The sequence below is a fragment of the Salmo salar genome, chromosome ssa29 (assembly GCF_905237065.1).
Source record: "Salmo salar chromosome ssa29, Ssal_v3.1, whole genome shotgun sequence".
NCBI classification, from domain to species: Eukaryota; Metazoa; Chordata; class Actinopteri; order Salmoniformes; family Salmonidae; genus Salmo; species Salmo salar.
The window spans coordinates 41,333,201-41,354,355 of NC_059470.1; the positions used below are offsets into that span (position 1 = coordinate 41,333,201).

At 45.7% G+C, this 21,155-nt stretch overlaps 1 protein-coding gene across 8 annotated transcripts in view; it reads left to right on the forward strand.

Annotated features, from left to right (window-relative positions):
- Positions 1 to 3,060: 3,060 nt before the first annotated feature.
- LOC106590692 (tetratricopeptide repeat protein 21B) overlaps positions 3,061 to 21,155 on the forward strand; it is an 83,254-nt gene continuing 65,159 nt past the window's right edge. For 6 of the 8 annotated variants that reach the window (XM_045710874.1, XM_045710871.1, XM_045710875.1 and 3 more), the window contains exons 1-8: positions 3,061 to 3,291; positions 3,560 to 3,689; positions 3,825 to 3,935; positions 4,094 to 4,260; positions 4,472 to 4,594; positions 4,780 to 4,937; positions 11,277 to 11,361; positions 13,630 to 13,728. In XM_045710874.1, the coding sequence (XP_045566830.1) occupies positions 3,265 to 3,291; positions 3,560 to 3,689; positions 3,825 to 3,935; positions 4,094 to 4,260; positions 4,472 to 4,594; positions 4,780 to 4,937; positions 11,277 to 11,361; positions 13,630 to 13,728 (900 nt within the window). In that variant the 5' untranslated portion in view covers positions 3,061 to 3,264. The other 2 variants (XM_045710878.1, XM_045710877.1) reach the window with 2 other exon arrangements.

Genomic DNA, 21,155 nt, shown 5'->3' on the forward strand with positions numbered 1-21,155 from the left:
ATAGTTTCCAGGCTAAAAGTGCTTGTTCGTGAAATTTGGACAGTTTGATGGATAATTTTGCTAGAGAATAGTTGCACTTCCACAAAAAATGAAGACCACCCAATTTCATAAGAATATGACAGGGAATGAAGTACCATATTAATTCAGAGCTAAGCATACCTATTTTTTCATCCAGTTTACTTTAAAAAGGTGTTGTTGATATCAATGAAATGTAGTACTTCTATCCTACCATCAACTCTTTGGTTTGATATTACAGACTATAGTTTGTGATGTTTATTTTCCCATATAAAGTCGAGGAAAGTGTTGTTGATATCCTTGCTGGTTTGATCAGCTACAGATAGGGATAAAGCAGGGCAGACAAAACGTGACAGACCCTCTGCTTTGGACAGTAAAACCCTTCCAGTAATAGATAGGTCACGCTGGAGCCAGTTGTTAAATAGATGTTGTTTTCTTTCATCTTTGAGAGAACGGACAAATTTTTTTTTTTTCTCACAAATATTTCACATTATCTTTCACTGGAATTTTCTCAACAGATTTGAGTTATGTAGGGACCAGGCTGGGAACCTCTAACCCTGGTAATATGACTGGTAAATAGAACAGGCTGGGTCATTTGAGTTATGTAGGGACAATATTTCACATTTATTTAAGTTCCAGACCAGAAGCTGAAGAGTCTACCTAGTTAAATAAAAGTTAAATAAATAAAATAAATAAATGAGAGAGAATGATTTGATAGTATTAAATGCAATAGCAACTTGATCCTTGTCTTTTAAAAACAGAGTTGTATCATCTGCTAGAAATACCTTTTAATTCAAAATGCTAATAGATATTCTACAACCCTGGCGTACACTACGGTGAATATTATATATTTTAGATGTGTTACGATTAATCATAATATAACTATTCATATCTTTATAAAACATATTGATAACAGAGACAAAAGCTAGTCCCGAAAACAAAAAGTGTATAACAAATGTATTAGGAACTTGTGTTCTATTGTATCAAATGCTTTGCAAAAAGTGGAGGAATAAAATAATACAGTTGGAGTCAACTGAATGAGCATAATCAATCAACTCTAAAACTAACCCAATGTAACAGCTGGTGTGGTGACCTTTCATGAAACCAGTTTAGATTTCATTAATAATAAGGTGGTTTAGACCCATTTTAAGTCTATTAGCATATGCTAAAGTTGTCAATTTATAATATGTATTTAATAATGCAATAGGTCTTTCATTATCTATGTACAGGGGATCTTTACCCCTTGTTTCATGGTAATAATCATCTCACCATTAGCTACGCATTCTTGGAACATGTTGAATATTGGTCCCTCTAAAATGTTCCCAAAAGTGTAAATACAATTCCACAGAAAGACCATCTGTTCCAGGTGCTTTGCCCTTCATTGTCACTTCCTGATCTGATTCACCTGTCCTTGTGATTGTCTGCACCCCCTCCAGGTATCGTTGATTTTCCCCAGTGTATTTATCCCTGTGTTTCCTGTCTCTCTGTGTATTTATCCCTGTGTTTCCTGTCTCTCTGTGTATTTATCCCTGTGTTTCCTGTCTCTCTGTGTATTTATCTCTGTGTTTCCTGTCTCTCTGTGTATTTATCCCTGTGTTTCCTGTCTCTCTGTGTATTTATCCCTGTGTTTCCTGTCTCCCTGTGTATTTATCCCTGTGTTTCCTGTCTCTCTGTGTATTTATCCCTGTGTTTCCTGTCTCTCTGTGTATTTATCTCTGTGTTTCCTGTCTCTCTGTGTATTTATCCCTGTGTTTCCTGTCTCTCTGTGTATTTATCTCTGTGTTTCCTGTCTCTCTGTGTATTTATCCATGTGTTTCCTGTCTCTCTGTGTATTTATCCCTGTGTTTCCTGTCTCTCTGTGTATTTATCCCTGTGTTTCCTGTCTCTCTGTGTATTTATCTCTGTGTTTCCTGTCTCTCTGTACCAGTTCATCTTGTATGTTTCCAAGTCAACCAGCGTTTCTCCTGCTTTTAGCATTCTCCTTTTTCTAGTCCTCCAGGTTTTCACCCTTGCCTGTTTCTGGACTTTGACCCTTCGCCTGTCTGACCATTCTGCCTGCCTTGACCTCGAGCCTGTCCGCCACTCTGTACCTCCTGGACTCTGAACTGGTTTTGACCTTTTTGCCTGTCCATGACCGTTCTCTTGCCTACCCCTTTGGATTATTAAACATTGTAAGACTCCAACCATCTGCATCTGGGTCTCGCCTTGTACCTTGGTAATTATAGATATAAGAGCATCTCTCATCTCTAATATAGAAAACTCCTCTTCACATATGGACTTGAACTCATCAGAAATAATTGGAACATGACCATGGACATGTTTTATAAAATGTTCACATTCAGTTCCATTAGATTAGATGTATACATGTGTTCATTGAAAGAATACACAGTTGGAGATGACGTTAGGGGTCTTTACAAGGCGTTGTCAATATTTAAGACAGATTTTCTCTCATAGTTCCTTTTTTTTTAAGAGCAAAACAATATCTTGTGTTTTTCTCACCCTCGTCGACCCATCTTGCTCTAATTCTAATAAAGGCCCCATTTAACTAAATCAATGTACATTTGATCTGGTTCTATTCCAGATGTATTCACATCTGTTTCTTCCTCTGCTGAAAGGGTATACTTTTCTAAAAGAACATAACATGTATTCATAAGCTCATCTTTAAAACATTTTTTGCTTCTTTAGTTCATTACTGCGTAATAAATATTTCCCAGTTACTTCCATGCGTTGATTCTAAATAATTCCGAGTTAAACGAGTCTATGATCAAGTTCTTTAGTTCTTTATGCCGTTGTACATACTGTAAAAGCGGGGGGATAAATGAGAAACAGATCAATTCTGAATTTGACTTTCATTGACATATTAATTACACTTAGGTGTATTCGTTACATTTTCCTACTTAATAAGAAGAGCCATGTATCGATCACTGTCAGTGCACTGCAAAATGAGGTGTCACTATTCTGAGATCGTCTTTAGTTATTTCTAGGTGGAAATCAGCGATGAGACGTCCGCTCTGTGTGTGATTAGCCATCCTTACGCGATCAGCGATGAGACGTCCGCTCTGTGTGTGATTAGTCATCCTTAAGCGGCTCCTTCATGGGTTGCTAGGCAACCGGAAACGCCTCGACGTTAGCATCTCTCTTTCTGTAACGTTTAGCTTCTCTCTCTCTGTAACGTTTAGCTTCTCTCTCTGTAACGTTTAGCTTCTCTCTCTCTGTAACGTTTAGCATCACTAAGTTGAGAAGTTTAACATGGCTGACACAGATCCAGTTTGTTTAGTAAGTTTTTATTTTTAGCTAATACGTTTTATTAGCCAGCTAGCTAGCTAGCTAGAATTGTAATCTCGGATATGATTTATTTGTGAAGGCTGGTGGAGCGATGAAGTTGCCTGCCAGTTGGTTGGTGCTAACTGTCTGGCTAGCTAGATATTTAACGTTAGCTAGTTGTGTCTAACAGGTTTATGTTGGGGGGGGTAAAACACAGCTTGTTACAATGATACTATATCTATTACTGAAAGTAAGCTTTAATGTCTACTCTTATCCTCAGGCTTCACTGGTATACTTCATGGGTGAGAAGTTCTATAGGCAATCCATACACACAGCTGAGTGCTATCTGAACATGTACAGGCAGGATCCTGTTCTGCTGTTTTTTAAAGGTTTTGGGATACTAATGGAAGGTACAACCAACAGTATATTGGACTCTTTTCATGTATTGACTCAACATTGTTGATGGCAGATTCTGTCATTTGTCTGAGACTAGGCTATACACAAGAGGAGTACGATCACTACGGTTCTGCGTTATTCAATGCTAGGTCGAACCCAGGAGGCCATGAGAGAGCTGGAACAGGTGAAGGACAAACCCACCGTGGCCATATGCTCCAGCATGGCTCTTATCTGTGCGCACAAGCGAAGTGATATGATTGGTGAGTGGGTGGGTGGATAGGCCTAGATTTAATGGTCTGTTCCAATTGGCTAATCTTCTAGTTGTCCTTAACCTCCCATCCTTTTGTTTGATATGAAATGGAATAGTAGAATATTAGGCCGTGTGTTATGTAGAGTGTGTTTTATCTCTTGTCTGCAGATCACGAGGCTGTGTCAGCGCTGGAGACCCACGTGAGGAATATCCGTAAGACAGCAGGAGAGAAGGCCCTGTTCTACGGAGCCCTGTTCCTGTGGCTCATGGGCCGCGTTGACAAGGCCAAAGACTACATCGACAAGATACTAAAGATATCCAAGTCCTCAAAAGAGGTCCGTACCAATGCATGACACCGATATTATTCAGCTGTCATTTAGGCTCATATGAAGCTAAATAGTATGATTTCAAACATAGTAAACCTGATTTTTCATGTGCTAAAGTGCATGACAAATCTATGAATGATATTTTCTGTAGATCCAAAGTAATCCCGTGATTGGTCAGAAGACATTGCGGTGAAAGTCTAGTTGTTCTTCTCATTCCCAGGCGTCCATCCTAAAGGGCTGGGTGGATATGAACTCAGAGGATGAGTTTCAGAGGGACAACGCTATCTTCTACCTGGATGGAGGAGGGCAGCACTCCAGGGATGTGTTCGGCCTGATGGGAAAGGTACCACAATGCACAGCAGCAGCTCTCCCTTTGGTTGACTGATTGTAAACTATTGTTATAAAAGTATTTGTTTGAGAGGCTACAGCTGTGATGGTTGGCTGTAGGCACACCAGTCCAAGGAAAAGTGACCTAACATTTGTTGATGAATGAATTTAACCTGATGGTTTCCATTCCTTGTTTCACAGGCCAAGTACTTTATGAACAAGCATAACTTCACTGGATCCCAGCAGGTGGTGAATCAGATAGTGACCTCCCACTCAGACTTCCTCCCTGGTCTGATGCTGAAGATGAAGCTGTTCCTGGCTCTACAGGACTGGGAGCAGACCCTGGATACAGCTGCTAGGTAACTAGAACCATAACCCTACAGGACTGGGAGCAGACCCTGGATACAGCTGCTAGGTAACTAGAACCATAACCCTACAGGACTGGGAGCAGACCCTGGATACAGCTGCTAGGTAACTAGAACCATAACCCTACAGGACTGGGAGCAGACCCTGGATACAGCTGCTAGGTAACTAGAACCATAACCCTACAGGACTGGGAGCAGACCCTGGATACAGCTGCTAGGTAACTAGAACCATAACCCTACAGGACTGGGAGCGGACCCTGGATACAGCTGCTAGGTAACTACAACCATAACCCTACAGGACTGGGAGCAGACCCTGGATACAGCTGCTAGGTAACTAGAACCATAACCCTACAGGACTGGGAGCGGACCCTGGATACAGCTGCTAGGTAACTACAACCATAACCCTACAGGACTGGGAGCAGACCCTGGATACAGCTGCTAGGTAACTACAACCATAACCCTACAGGACTGGGAGCAGACCCTGGATACAGCTGCTAGGTAACTACAACCATAACCCTACAGGACTGGGAGCAGACCCTGGATACAGCTGCTAGGTAACTAGAACCATAACCCTACAGGACTGGGAGCAGACCCTGGATACAGCTGCTAGGTAACTACAACCATAACCCTACAGGACTGGGAGCAGACCCTGGATACAGCTGCTAGGTAACTACAACCATAACCCTACAGGACTGGGAGCAGACCCTGGATACAGCTGCTAGGTAACTAGAACCATAACCCTACAGGACTGGGAGCGGACCCTGGATACAGCTGCTAGGTAACTAGAACCATAACCCTACAGGACTGGGAGCAGACCCTGGATACAGCTGCTAGGTAACTACAACCATAACCCTACAGGACTGGGAGCGGACCCTGGATACAGCTGCTAGGTAACTACAACCATAACCCTACAGGACTGGGAGCAGACCCTGGATACAGCTGCTAGGTAACTACAACCATAACCCTACAGGACTGGGAGCGGACCCTGGATACAGCTGCTAGGTAACTACAACCATAACCCTACAGGACTGGGAGCGGACCCTGGATACAGCTGCTAGGTAACTAGAACCATAACCCTACAGGACTGGGAGCGGACCCTGGATACAGCTGCTAGGTAACTAGAACCATAACCCTACAGGACTGGGAGCGGACCCTGGATACAGCTGCTAGGTAACTAGAACCATAACCCTACAGGACTGGGAGCGGACCCTGGATACAGCTGCTAGGTAACTAGAACCATAACCCTACAGGACTGGGAGCGGACCCTGGATACAGCTGCTAGGTAACTAGAACCATAACCCTACAGGACTGGGAGCGGACCCTGGATACAGCTGCTAGGTAACTACAACCATAACCCTACAGGACTGGGAGCAGACCCTGGATACAGCTGCTAGGTAACTACAACCATAACCCTACAGGACTGGGAGCGGACCCTGGATACAGCTGCTAGGTAACTACAACCATAACCCTACAGGACTGGGAGCAGACCCTGGATACAGCTGCTAGGTAACTACAACCATAACCCTACAGGACTGGGAGCAGACCCTGGATACAGCTGCTAGGTAACTACAACCATAACCCTACAGGACTGGGAGCAGACCCTGGATACAGCTGCTAGGTAACTAGAACCATAACCCTACAGGACTGGGAGCAGACCCTGGATACAGCTGCTAGGTAACTACAACCATAACCCTACAGGACTGGGAGCAGACCCTGGATACAGCTGCTAGGTAACTAGAACCATAACCCTACAGGACTGGGAGCGGACCCTGGATACAGCTGCTAGGTAACTAGAACCATAACCCTACAGGACTGGGAGCGGACCCTGGATACAGCTGCTAGGTAACTAGAACCATAACCCTACAGGACTGGGAGCGGACCCTGGATACAGCTGCTAGGTAACTAGAACCATAACCCTACAGGACTGGGAGCGGACCCTGGATACAGCTGCTAGGTAACTAGAACCATAACCCTACAGGACTGGGAGCGGACCCTGGATACAGCTGCTAGGTAACTAGAACCATAACCCTACAGGACTGGGAGCGGACCCTGGATACAGCTGCTAGGTAACTAGAACCATAACCCTACAGGACTGGGAGCGGACCCTGGATACAGCTGCTAGGTAACTAGAACCATAACCCTACAGGACTGGGAGCGGACCCTGGATACAGCTGCTAGGTAACTAGAACCATAACCCTACAGGACTGGGAGCAGACCCTGGATACAGCTGCTAGGTAACTAGAACCATAACCCTACAGGACTGGGAGCGGACCCTGGATACAGCTGCTAGGTAACTAGAACCATAACCCTACAGGACTGGGAGCAGACCCTGGATACAGCTGCTAGGTAACTAGAACCATAACCCTACAGGACTGGGAGCAGACCCTGGATACAGCTGCTAGGTAACTAGAACCATAACCCTACAGGACTGGGAGCAGACCCTGGATACAGCTGCTAGGTAACTAGAACCATAACCCTACAGGACTGGGAGCAGACCCTGGATACAGCTGCTAGGTAACTAGAACCATAACCCTACAGGACTGGGAGCAGACCCTGGATACAGCTGCTAGGTAACTAGAACCATAACCCTACAGGACTGGGAGCGGACCCTGGATACAGCTGCTAGGTAACTAGTACCATAACCCTACAGGACTGGGAGCGGACCCTGGATACAGCTGCTAGGTAACTAGAACCATAACCCTACAGGACTGGGAGCAGACCCTGGATACAGCTGCTAGGTAACTAGAACCATAACCCTACAGGACTGGGAGCAGACCCTGGATACAGCTGCTAGGTAACTACAACCATAACCCTACAGGACTGGGAGCGGACCCTGGATACAGCTGCTAGGTAACTACAACCATAACCCTACAGGACTGGGAGCAGACCCTGGATACAGCTGCTAGGTAACTAGAACCATAACCCTACAGGACTGGGAGCAGACCCTGGATACAGCTGCTAGGTAACTAGAACCATAACCCTACAGGACTGGGAGCAGACCCTGGATACAGCTGCTAGGTAACTAGAACCATAACCCTACAGGACTGGGAGCAGACCCTGGATACAGCTGCTAGGTAACTACAACCATAACCCTACAGGACTGGGAGCGGACCCTGGATACAGCTGCTAGGTAACTAGAACCATAACCCTACAGGACTGGGAGCAGACCCTGGATACAGCTGCTAGGTAACTAGAACCATAACCCTACAGGACTGGGAGCAGACCCTGGATACAGCTGCTAGGTAACTAGAACCATAACCCTACAGGACTGGGAGCAGACCCTGGATACAGCTGCTAGGTAACTAGAACCATAACCCTACAGGACTGGGAGCAGACCCTGGATACAGCTGCTAGGTAACTAGAACCATAACCCTACAGGACTGGGAGCAGACCCTGGATACAGCTGCTAGGTAACTAGAACCATAACCCTACAGGACTGGGAGCGGACCCTGGATACAGCTGCTAGGTAACTAGAACCATAACCCTACAGGACTGGGAGCAGACCCTGGATACAGCTGCTAGGTAACTAGAACCATAACCCTACAGGACTGGGAGCAGACCCTGGATACAGCTGCTAGGTAACTAGAACCATAACCCTACAGGACTGGGAGCGGACCCTGGATACAGCTGCTAGGTAACTAGAACCATAACCCTACAGGACTGGGAGCGGACCCTGGATACAGCTGCTAGGTAACTAGAACCATAACCCTACAGGACTGGGAGCGGACCCTGGATACAGCTGCTAGGTAACTACAACCATAACCCTACAGGACTGGGAGCGGACCCTGGATACAGCTGCTAGGTAACTACAACCATAACCCTACAGGACTGGGAGCAGACCCTGGATACAGCTGCTAGGTAACTAGAACCATAACCCTACAGGACTGGGAGCGGACCCTGGATACAGCTGCTAGGTAACTAGAACCATAACCCTACAGGACTGGGAGCAGACCCTGGATACAGCTGCTAGGTAACTACAACCATAACCCTACAGGACTGGGAGCAGACCCTGGATACAGCTGCTAGGTAACTAGAACCATAACCCTACAGGACTGGGAGCAGACCCTGGATACAGCTGCTAGGTAACTAGAACCATAACCCTACAGGACTGGGAGCGGACCCTGGATACAGCTGCTAGGTAACTAGAACCATAACCCTACAGGACTGGGAGCGGACCCTGGATACAGCTGCTAGGTAACTACAACCATAACCCTACAGGACTGGGAGCAGACCCTGGATACAGCTGCTAGGTAACTACAACCATAACCCTACAGGACTGGGAGCAGACCCTGGATACAGCTGCTAGGTAACTACAACCATAACCCTACAGGACTGGGAGCAGACCCTGGATACAGCTGCTAGGTAACTACAACCATAACCCTACAGGACTGGGAGCAGACCCTGGATACAGCTGCTAGGTAACTAGAACCATAACCCTACAGGACTGGGAGCGGACCCTGGATACAGCTGCTAGGTAACTAGAACCATAACCCTACAGGACTGGGAGCGGACCCTGGATACAGCTGCTAGGTAACTACAACCATAACCCTACAGGACTGGGAGCAGACCCTGGATACAGCTGCTAGGTAACTAGAACCATAACCCTACAGGACTGGGAGCGGACCCTGGATACAGCTGCTAGGTAACTAGTACCATAACCCTACAGGACTGGGAGCAGACCCTGGATACAGCTGCTAGGTAACTAGAACCATAACCCTACAGGACTGGGAGCAGACCCTGGATACAGCTGCTAGGTAACTAGAACCATAACCCTACAGGACTGGGAGCGGACCCTGGATACAGCTGCTAGGTAACTAGTACCATAACCCTACAGGACTGGGAGCAGACCCTGGATACAGCTGCTAGGTAACTAGAACCATAACCCTACAGGACTGGGAGCAGACCCTGGATACAGCTGCTAGGTAACTAGAACCATAACCCTACAGGACTGGGAGCGGACCCTGGATACAGCTGCTAGGTAACTAGAACCATAACCCTACAGGACTGGGAGCGGACCCTGGATACAGCTGCTAGGTAACTAGAACCATAACCCTACAGGACTGGGAGCAGACCCTGGATACAGCTGCTAGGTAACTAGAACCATAACCCTACAGGACTGGGAGCGGACCCTGGATACAGCTGCTAGGTAACTAGTACCATAACCCTACAGGACTGGGAGCGGACCCTGGATACAGCTGCTAGGTAACTAGTACCATAACCCTACAGGACTGGGAGCAGACCCTGGATACAGCTGCTAGGTAACTAGAACCATAACCCTACAGGACTGGGAGCAGACCCTGGATACAGCTGCTAGGTAACTAGAACCATAACCCTACAGGACTGGGAGCAGACCCTGGATACAGCTGCTAGGTAACTACAACCATAACCCTACAGGACTGGGAGCAGACCCTGGATACAGCTGCTAGGTAACTACAACCATAACCCTACAGGACTGGGAGCAGACCCTGGATACAGCTGCTAGGTAACTAGAACCATAACCCTACAGGACTGGGAGCAGACCCTGGATACAGCTGCTAGGTAACTAGTACCATAACCCTACAGGACTGGGAGCGGACCCTGGATACAGCTGCTAGGTAACTAGAACCATAACCCTACAGGACTGGGAGCAGACCCTGGATACAGCTGCTAGGTAACTAGAACCATAACCCTACAGGACTGGGAGCGGACCCTGGATACAGCTGCTAGGTAACTAGAACCATAACCCTACAGGACTGGGAGCAGACCCTGGATACAGCTGCTAGGTAACTAGAACCATAACCCTACAGGACTGGGAGCGGACCCTGGATACAGCTGCTAGGTAACTAGAACCATAACCCTACAGGACTGGGAGCAGACCCTGGATACAGCTGCTAGGTAACTAGAACCATAACCCTACAGGACTGGGAGCAGACCCTGGATACAGCTGCTAGGTAACTACAACCATAACCCTACAGGACTGGGAGCGGACCCTGGATACAGCTGCTAGGTAACTAGAACCATAACCCTACAGGACTGGGAGCAGACCCTGGGTACAGCTGCTAGGTAACTAGAACCATAACCCTACAGGACTGGGAGCGGACCCTGGATCAGGTCAAGGTGCAAAGCTGTCATAAAGGCAAAGGGTAGCTACTTTGAAGAATCTCAAATATAAAATATATTTTGTTTTGTTTAACTCTTTTTTTGTTGGTTTCGACATGATTCCATGTGTGTTATTTCATAGTGTTGATGTCTTCACTATTATTCTACAATGTAGAAAACAGTAAAAATAAAGACAAACCCTGGAATGAGAAGGTGTGTCAAAAACTTTTGACTGGTTCTGTATATTTTATTCAGGATTTTACAGCAAGATGGGCGCAATCTGAAAGCTCTCCAAGTTCTAGCCATCCATACCGTTGTGATGGATGGGGATCCGGTCAAGGTGAGTTCAGTATATGCTAACATAAATGATGCTACATGCTACAGTAGCATTGCACAACCAGACCGATGAATGCTGTAGCCAAACAAATGGAAGCTGGCTAGACTTCCTGGTGGTTGTACGAGACTGGTAATACAGTAGATACAATTTTATTTTTGGCCCACAAGCCACTGTGGCAGGTAAATTTAAAAATCTACCAGCCACTCAGATTTTTTTTTACAAGTCTAATTATTTTTCTTCCCGCTAAAATTACACCAACCAAACCCCCCCCAGATGAGACTGCTTTGTAATGTTTCTAAAACAATAAAAGTAATGCGGTATAATTAAGCAATAAGGCCTGAGGAGGTGTGATATATGGCCAATATTCCACGGCTAAGGGCTGTTCTTAGGCCCGACGCAATGTGGAGTGCCTGGATACAGCCCTTAGCCTTGGTATATTGGCCATATATCACAAACCCACTGAGGTGCCTTATTGCTATTCTAAACGGGTTACCAATGTAATTAGAGCAGTACAAATAAATGTTTTATCATACCCGTGGTATACGGTCTGATCTACCACGGCTGTCAGCCAATCAGCACTCAGGGCTCGAACCAGCCAGTTTATGTTTAATTAAAAAAATAGTGACCCGAGCCTTTTAACCAAAATATCACAGATGAGAAAAATTTTCGCCTGCCCCTTTAATAACCTCTTAAGGATCCAAACCTTTTTTTCAATTTTTGCCTAAAATGCCTTAAATCTAACTTCCTGTAGCTCAGGACCAGAAGCAAGGATATAGATATTCTTGGTACCATTTAAAAGGAAATACTTATTGAAGTTAATGGAAATGTGAAATTAATGTAGGAGAATATAACACAATAGATCTGGTAAAAGATAATACAAAGAAAAAAAACATGAGTTTTTTTTTGTACAGTCATCTTTGAAATGCAAGAGAAAGGCCATAATGTATTATTCCAGCCCAGGTGCAATTTAGATTTTTGCCCCTAGATTTTTTGTATTTTTTTATTTATTTCACCTTTATTTAACCAGGTAGGCCAGTTGAGAACAAGTTCTCATTTACAACTGCGACCTGGCCAAGATAAAGCAAAGCTGTGCGACACAAACAACAACACAGAGTTACACATGGAATAAACAAGCGTACAGTCAATAATACAGTAGAAAAAAAAGAAAGTCTATATACAATGTGTGCAAATGGCGTGAGGAGGTAAGGCAATAAATAGGCCATAGTAGCAAAGCAATTACAATTTAGCAGATTAACACTGGAGTGATAGATGTGCAGATGATGATGAGCAGATGATGGTGTGTAAGTAGTGATACTGGTGTGCAAAAAGAGCAGAAAAGTAAATAAAAACAATATGGGGATGAGGTAGGTAGATTGGGTGGGCTATTTACAGATGGACTATGTGGCAGCAGTAGATGTGCAACATTTTAGACTGATCCGAAGAACCTTTGCATTTTTGTTCAAAATGTTCTATCAAGATTGCCCAAATGTGCCTAATTGGTGAATTAATACATAACTGTGCACTCTCTCTAATCAATAGCATGGTATTAATTCACTGTAATAGCTACTGTAAATTGGACAGTGCAGTTAGGTTAAATTCTTGTTAATGTTTCTGCCCATATCAGATATGTCTATGTCCTGGGAAATGTGTTACTTACAACCTCATGCTAATCACATTAGCCTACGTTAGCTCAACCGTCCCGCGGAGGGGAACGCCGATCCCATAGGGGCATGGCGTTACCGTGGTAGTGTGACTCGAGTCATGTTTGTGTCTGTGTGATTGGGTCTGACTAGTAGAAGCGTGATCTTCTCTTCCCAACCTGTTGAAACTCAAACATTGAAAAAAATAAAATTGCCAAGAAACAAGGACAAAGATTCAATTCAGTGGACTTTAAAGTAAATTAGACCGAGTTTTATGCGTGTACGCAGCGCTTCTAAAAATGAGTCTTGCACTCCGCTCCCAGTCAGGCAGAGTTGCAGCGCGAGGTGGGGTAGCCTATACGATTCGTCGTTCTTTGACATTTGTGCGATTTTAATTTACCAGCTATGAAACAAAACGGCAGAAAAACTTTGAAAACAGCTACTGCAGCATTTATTATTTTACATGTGATCATACTTGACTTTTTATTCACAAATGTGAGTGAATCGCTTGGAGCCTTGACCAACCGCCAACGTGGCTGGCGAAATATACATCTTATATGCCAATGCTAAATTCTGCCGAGCATTTGGCAGATGTCAATATTAGGCTCTGATGGTTATGTTATGTTTGTAGGCCAAAGAACATCTGCAGGCCCTGGTTAGTGCAGCAGAGGTCTCAGAGCCCTGCTCTCCCAGTCTCCACGTCAGTCTCACCCAGCCCATCAGCAGACTGGTAAGTATTTAGCTGAGTTTAGTAGGGTGGTATGCGAAGCACCAGGGACGTCACTAGACATTCAGAACATCTGGGGCTTTAGCCCTGAAGACCTGGGACTGACTGGGGGGGGGGGTTGGCAGAAACAGAACATCTGGGGCTTTAGCCCTGAAGACCTGGGCCTGACTGGGGGGGTTGGCAGAAACAGAACATCTGGGGCTTTAGCCCTGAAGACCTGGGACTGACTGGGGGGGTTGGCAGAAACAACATCTGGGGCTTTAGCCCTGAAGACCTGGGACTGACTGGGGGGGTTGGCAGAAACTGTTTTGGCTGTGTTGCATATCTCCATGCTCTCCTGACGCCAAATAATCAACACTTCTTAATATTAATTCAATGGATTGTGGTCGGTAAACCCATGGAATATTTTTATTTTTATTTTATTTAACCTTTTATTTACAGTTGAATTCGGAAGTTTACATACACTTAGGTTGGAGTCATTAAAACTTGTTTTTCAACCAGTCCACAAGTTTCTTGTTAACAAACTATAGTTTTGGCAAGTCGGTTAGGACATCTACTTTGTGCATGACACAAGTCATTTTTCCAAAAATTGTTTACAGACAGATTATTTCACTTATAATTCACTGTATCACAATTCCAGTGGGTCAGAAGTTTACATACACTGTTGAATGTGCCTTTAAACAGCTTGGAAAATACCAGAAAATGATGTCAAGGCTTTAGAAGCTTCTGATAGGCTAATTGACATCATTTGAGTCAATTGAATTGGAAGTGTGCCTGTGGATGTATTTCAAGGCCTACCTTCAAGCTCAGTGCCTCTTTGCTTGACATCATGGGAAAATGAAAAGAAATCAGCCAAGACCTCAGAAAAAAAATTGTAGACCTCCACAAGTCTGGTTCATCCTTGGGAGCAATTTCCAAACGCCTGAAGGTACCAGGTTCATCTGAACAAACAATAGTACGCAAGTATTAACACCATGGGACCACGCAGCCGTCATACCGCTCAGGAAGGAGATGCGTTCTGTCTCCTAGAGATGAACGTACTTTGGTGCGAAAAATGCAAATCAATCCCAGAACAACAGCAAAGGACCTTGTGAAGATGCTGGAGGAAACAGGTACAAAAGTATCTATATCCACAGTAAAACGAGTCCTATATCGACATAACCTGAAAGGCCGCTTAGCAAGGAAGAAGCCACTGCTCCAAAACCGCCATAAAAAAGCCAGACTACGGTTTGCAACTGCACATGGGGACAAAGATCGTACTTTTTGGAGAAATGTCCTCTGGTCTGATGAAGCAAAAATAGAACTGTTTGGCTATAATGACCATCATTATGTTTGGATGAAAAAGGGGGAGGCTTGCAAGCTGAAGAACACCATCCCAACTGTGAAGAACAGGGGTGGCAGCATCATGTTGTGGGGGTGATTTGCTGCAGGAGGGACTGGTGCACTTCACAAAATAGATGGCATTATGAGGGAGGAAAATTATGTGGATATATTGAAGCAACATCTCAAGACATCAGTCAGGAAGTTAAAGCTTGGTCACAAATGGGTCTTCCAAATGGACAATGACCCCAAGCATACTTCCAAAGTTGTGGCAACATGGCTTAAGGACAACAAAGTCAAGGTATTGGAGTGGCCATCACAAAGCCCTGATCTAAATCCCATAGATCATTTGTGGTGTTGTGTCTTTGGCATCATTAAAATGAAATCAATTCTCTGTAGTTATTATTACGTGATTAAACTAATCGTGTAAATGTAATTAACTAGGACGTCGGGGCACCAAGGAAAATCTTCAGATTACAAAGTTATAATTTTCCTAATATAACTCTTCAGATATTTTATTATCTGATCAATTAGTCTTCTAATTAAGTTTAGTTGATTTATTGATTTATGATTTATTATTTACCTCACGTTAGTCTCATTCCAAACGTCGTAAATTGTTGGTTATCTGCACGAACCCAGTCTTCACTTTGAATCATCCATACATCAATTGTCTTAATCATTTATTTACTAACTAACTAAATAAATAATCACAGAAATGCATAAACAAACAAACAGTAGATATGGTTACAAGGATATGATAGGGGAGGTTCCCTAGTGGGCTAAGCCGATATGACGGCTTGGTGGACAAAGGGAAGTGGGTGTGGACTGAGAAGGGCGCGAAAAACACAATTCACTACACAGTTGATAATTATATTGATTGAAATGCTAAACCTTTGCACATGAACGCTCACTCATTCGGGAATAATTCCAATCAATATATATTTACGCTCAGTGTGTCGTCGTGATCCTTGTTGGAATCGTCCGTCTTTCTGTTGGAAAGTTCATCTGATCGTCTCTGCTCCCATGAAGTCTCTCGTGGTTAGAATGGATACTTCAGAGTCCCATTCAGAAATGTTCTCATAGAGTAGATGTTTTGGCGGTTGGCGGTCTTCGCATCCCAGGTTGACATCATTCCTAGCTGCAGACTAGTAATTAGTATCTAAGAGTTGCTCTTACTCTGTCGGGATCGATAGTCTCAGAGTTTCAACAACCATTACAACCTTAGTTTATACTGAGATTCTTGTGGTCTCTGCTCAAACCTTAGCTCCCTCAATGCTCGATGATCTGAAGGGAATTCCATCAGGTAGGTTATATAGAAAAGGGCTGTCTGCTCATTGGGCCACTGACTTAGTTAAACTTTAAAGAGAATACAATTCTCTCACATTTACATTTACGTCATTTAGCAGACGCTCTTATCCAGAGCGGCTTACAAATTGGTGCATTCACCTTATGATATCCAGTGGAACAACCACTTTACAATAGTGCATCTATATCTTTTTTTTGGGGGGCGTGGAGAAGGTGGAGACAACAATACATCACACAAAGCAGCCGCAACTGTCAGTAAGAGTGTCCATGATTGAGTCTTTGTGGTTTTAATAACATTTATAAAAATGTAAGAAAAATTGTTGGGAAAAAGTACGTCATTATTTTGTTCCAATGCTTTCATTAACCATTTCCAATATTTGATTGACAAATTAAAAAATGAAAAAGCCTATAACTAATGTGAGCTAAGGAGAACTGTGTGCAGTTCCAAAACAATCCAAAGGGTGGCAGTCTAGACCATCAATTACATTTTACATTTTAGTCATTTAGCAGACGCTCTTATCCAGAGCGACTTACAGTAGTAGTGAATGCAGACATTTAATTTTCATTTCATTTTCATTTCATACATTTTTTTTTCTTCTTCGTACTTCGATTAATGTTTTGCATGAAATAATGTGGTTTATTTATTTTATTTAACCTTTAGTTTCGTGCAATATAGCAGGGTTGGGATTTTAGGCTGCCGTTTTTTGGGATTATACTGCAACTGCGTAAACTCACACTAGTAGGAGGCTTGTATTATAACGGGGGGGGGCAGATAACGTCTGCAGATATGTACAAACGCAGGCACCAAACACTCTTAAAATCATGATTTTGTAATATTTGTGGAATATGTGTTTTATTACCAAGGTCAATTAGCTACAGGACAATTTCTACCTATTTAATTACACAAAAACAAATACTACACGTATATAACTAACTACAGGGTTGGAGGGGGTGTAACAACTAGAGGTCGACCGATTTTTATGATTTTTTTCAACGCCGATACCGATCAATCGGACACATTTTTTATTTTTATTTTTTATATATATATATTTGTAATAATGACAATTACAACAATACTGAATGACCACTTTTATTTTAACTTTATATAATACATAAATAAAACAAATTTAGTCTCAAATAAATAATAAAAAATATTCAATTTGGTTTAAATAATGCAAAAACACAGTGTTGGAGAAGAAAGTAAAAGTGCAATATGAGCCATGTGAGAAAGCTAAGGTTTAAGTTCCTCGCTCAGAACATGAGAACATATGAAAGCTGGTGGTTCCTTTTAACATGAGTCTGAAAAGGCCGATTTACCGATTTTGTTATGATGACTTCAAATCGTCCCTGATTAATCTGCCATGCCTCTAGTAACGACACGTGTACATACCAGCATACAATCCTTTCTCCAACTAAATATTCACAATGTTTGCGAGTTTTATATCACACAGTACTAGGATGTTAGTCCAAACATAAATATTAGAAATGAAACTGTAGGTGAAAACCTGTCTATGACTTCACAAGCATGTCAGTAATGTATATCTTCGTCAGTTGTCATGACGATGCATTCTATCTTGGGTCATTGGGGCGAATAAACCAGGTATGGAGAAGTGTTAAAGCACTGATATCTGTTAGCTGGGATGGTCAGCACGGCCTGTATGATTGTCTTGGTTGATGGGAGCACATCAGGGTTTAACAGTTTATACACACAGGACATTCCAGAAGTGCCATCTTTCCTTTTTTTTATGACATAATAATATTTAGCAAGAACTACATCCTCTGTCCTGTCTGCTCTCCTCTCTCTGTCCTGTCTGCTCTCCTCTCTCTGTCCTGTCTGCTCTCCTCTCTCTGTCCTGTCTGCTCCCCTCTCTCTGTCCTGTCTGCTCCCCTCTCTCTGTCCTGTCTGCTCTCCTCTCTCTGTCCTGTCTGCTCTCTCTCTCTGTCCTGTCTGCTCCCCTCTCTCTGTCCTGTCTGCTCCCTCTCTCTGTCCTGTCTGCTCTCCTCTCTCTGTCCTGTCTGCTCTCCTCTCTCTGTCCTGTCTGCTCTCCTCTCTCTGTCCTGTCTGCTCTCCTCTCTCTGTCCTGTCTGCTCTCCTCTCTCTGTCCTGTCTGCTCTCCTCTCTCTGTCCTGTCTGCTCCCCTCTCTCTGTCCTGTCTGCTCCCTCTCTCTGTCCTGTCTGCTCTCCTCTCTCTGTCCTGTCTGCTCTCCTCTCTCTGTCCTGTCTGCTCTCCTCTCTCTGTCCTGTCTGCTCTCCTCTCTCTGTCCTGTCTGCTCTCCTCTCTCTGTCCTGTCTGCTCTCCTCTCTCTGTCCTGTCTGCTCTCCTCTCTCTGTCCTGTCTGCTCTCCTCTCTCTGTCCTGTCTGCTCTCCTCTCTCTGTCCTGTCTGCTCTCCTCTCTCTGTCCTGTCTGCTCTCCTCTCTCTGTCCTGTCTGCTCTCCTCTCTCTGTCCTGTCTGCTCTCCTCTCTCTGTCCTGTCTGCTCTCCTCTCTCTGTCCTGTCTGCTCTCCTCTCTCTGTCCTGTCTGCTCCCCTCTCTCTGTCCTGTCTGCTCCCCTCTCTCTGTCCTGTCTGCTCCCTCTCTCTGTCCTGTCTGCTCCCCTCTCTCTGTCCTGTCTGCTCCCTCTCTCTGTCCTGTCTGCTCCCCTCTGTCCTGTCTGCTCCCTCTCTCTGTCCTGTCTGCTCCCTCTCTCTGTCCTGTCTGCTCTCCTCTCTCTGTCCTGTCTGCTCTCCTCTCTCTGTCCTGTCTGCTCTCCTCTCTGTCCTGTCTGCTCTCCTCTCTCTGTCCTGTCTGCTCTCCTCTCTCTGTCCTGTCTGCTCTCCTCTCTCTGTCCTGTCTGCTCTCCTCTCTCTGTCCTGTCTGCTCTCCTCTCTCTGTCCTGTCTGCTCCCCTCTCTCTGTCCTGTCTGCTCTCCTCTCTCTGTCCTGTCTGCTCTCCTCTCTCTGTCCTGTCTGCTCTCCTCTCTCTGTCCTGTCTGCTCTCCTCTCTCTGTCCTGTCTGCTCCCCTCTCTCTGTCCTGTCTGCTCTCCTCTCTCTGTCCTGTCTGCTCTCCTCTCTCTGTCCTGTCTGCTCTCCTCTCTCTGTCCTGTCTGCTCCCCTCTCTCTGTCCTGTCTGCTCTCCTCTCTCTGTCCTGTCTGCTCTCCTCTCTCTGTCCTGTCTGCTCTCCTCTCTCTGTCCTGTCTGCTCTCCTCTCTCTGTCCTGTCTGCTCTCCTCTCTCTGTCCTGTCTGCTCTCCTCTCTCTGTCCTGTGCTCTCCTCTCTCTGTCCTGTCTGCTCTCCTCTCTCTGTCCTGTCTGCTCTCCTCTCTCTGTCCTGTCTGCTCTCCTCTCTCTGTCCTGTCTGCTCTCCTCTCTCTGTCCTGTCTGCTCTCCTCTCTCTGTCCTGTCTGCTCTCCTCTCTCTGTCCTGTCTGCTCTCCTCTCTCTGTCCTGTCTGCTCTCCTCTCTCTGTCCTGTCTGCTCCCTCTCTGTCCTGTCTGCTCTCCTCTCTCTGTCCTGTCTGCTCTCCTCTCTCTGTCCTGTCTGCTCTCCTCTCTCTGTCCTGTCTGCTCTCCTCTCTCTGTCCTGTCTGCTCCCCTCTCTCTGTCCTGTCTGCTCCCTCTCTGTCCTGTCTGCTCTCCTCTCTCTGTCCTGTCTGCTCTCCTCTCTCTGTCCTGTCTGCTCTCCTCTCTCTGTCCTGTCTGCTCCCCTCTCTCTGTCCTGTCTGCTCTCCTCTCTCTGTCCTGTCTGCTCTCCTCTCTCTGTCCTGTCTGCTCCCCTCTCTCTGTCCTGTCTGCTCCCCTCTGTCCTGTCTGCTCTCCTCTCTCTGTCCTGTCTGCTCTCCTCTCTCTGTCCTGTCTGCTCTCCTCTCTCTGTCCTGTCTGCTCCCCTCTCTCTGTCCTGTCTGCTCTCCTCTCTCTGTCCTGTCTGCTCTCCTCTCTCTGTCCTGTCTGCTCCCCTCTCTCTGTCCTGTCTGCTCTCCCTCTCTGTCCTGTCTGCTCTCCTCTCTCTGTCCTGTCTGCTCCCCTCTCTCTGTCCTGTCTGCTCCCCTCTCTCTGTCCTGTCTGCTCTCCTCTCTCTGTCCTGTCTGCTCTCCTCTCTCTGTCCTGTCTGCTCCCCTCTCTCTGTCCTGTCTGCTCCCCTCTGTCCTGTCTGCTCTCCTCTCTCTGTCCTGTCTGCTCCCCTCTCTCTGTCCTGTCTGCTCCCCTCTCTCTGTCCTGTCTGCTCTCCTCTCTCTGTCCTGTCTGCTCTCCTCTCTCTGTCCTGTCTGCTCTCCTCTCTCTGTCCTGTCTTCTCTGTCCTGTCTGCTCTCCTCTCTCTGTCCTGTCTGCTCTCCTCTCTCTGTCCTGTCTGCTCTCCTCTCTCTGTCCTGTCTGCTCTCCTCTCTCTGTCCTGTCTGCTCCCTCTCTCTGTCCTGTCTGCTCTCCTCTCTCTGTCCTGTCTGCTCCCCTCTCTCTGTCCTGTCTGCTCTCCTCTCTCTGTCCTGTCTGCTCTCTCTCTCTGTCCTGTCTGCTCTCCTCTCTCTGTCCTGTCTGCTCTCCTCTCTCTGTCCTGTCTGCTCTCCTCTCTCTGTCCTGTCTGCTCTCCTCTCTCTGTCCTGTCTGCTCTCCTCTCTCTGTCCTGTCTGCTCTCCTCTCTCTGTCCTGTCTGCTCCCCTCTCTCTGTCCTGTCTGCTCTCCTCTCTCTGTCCTGTCTGCTCCCCTCTCTCTGTCCTGTCTGCTCCCCTCTCTCTGTCCTGTCTGCTCTCCTCTCTCTGTCCTGTCTGCTCTCCTCTCTCTGTCCTGTCTGCTCTCCTCTCTCTGTCCTGTCTGCTCTCCTCTCTCTGTCCTG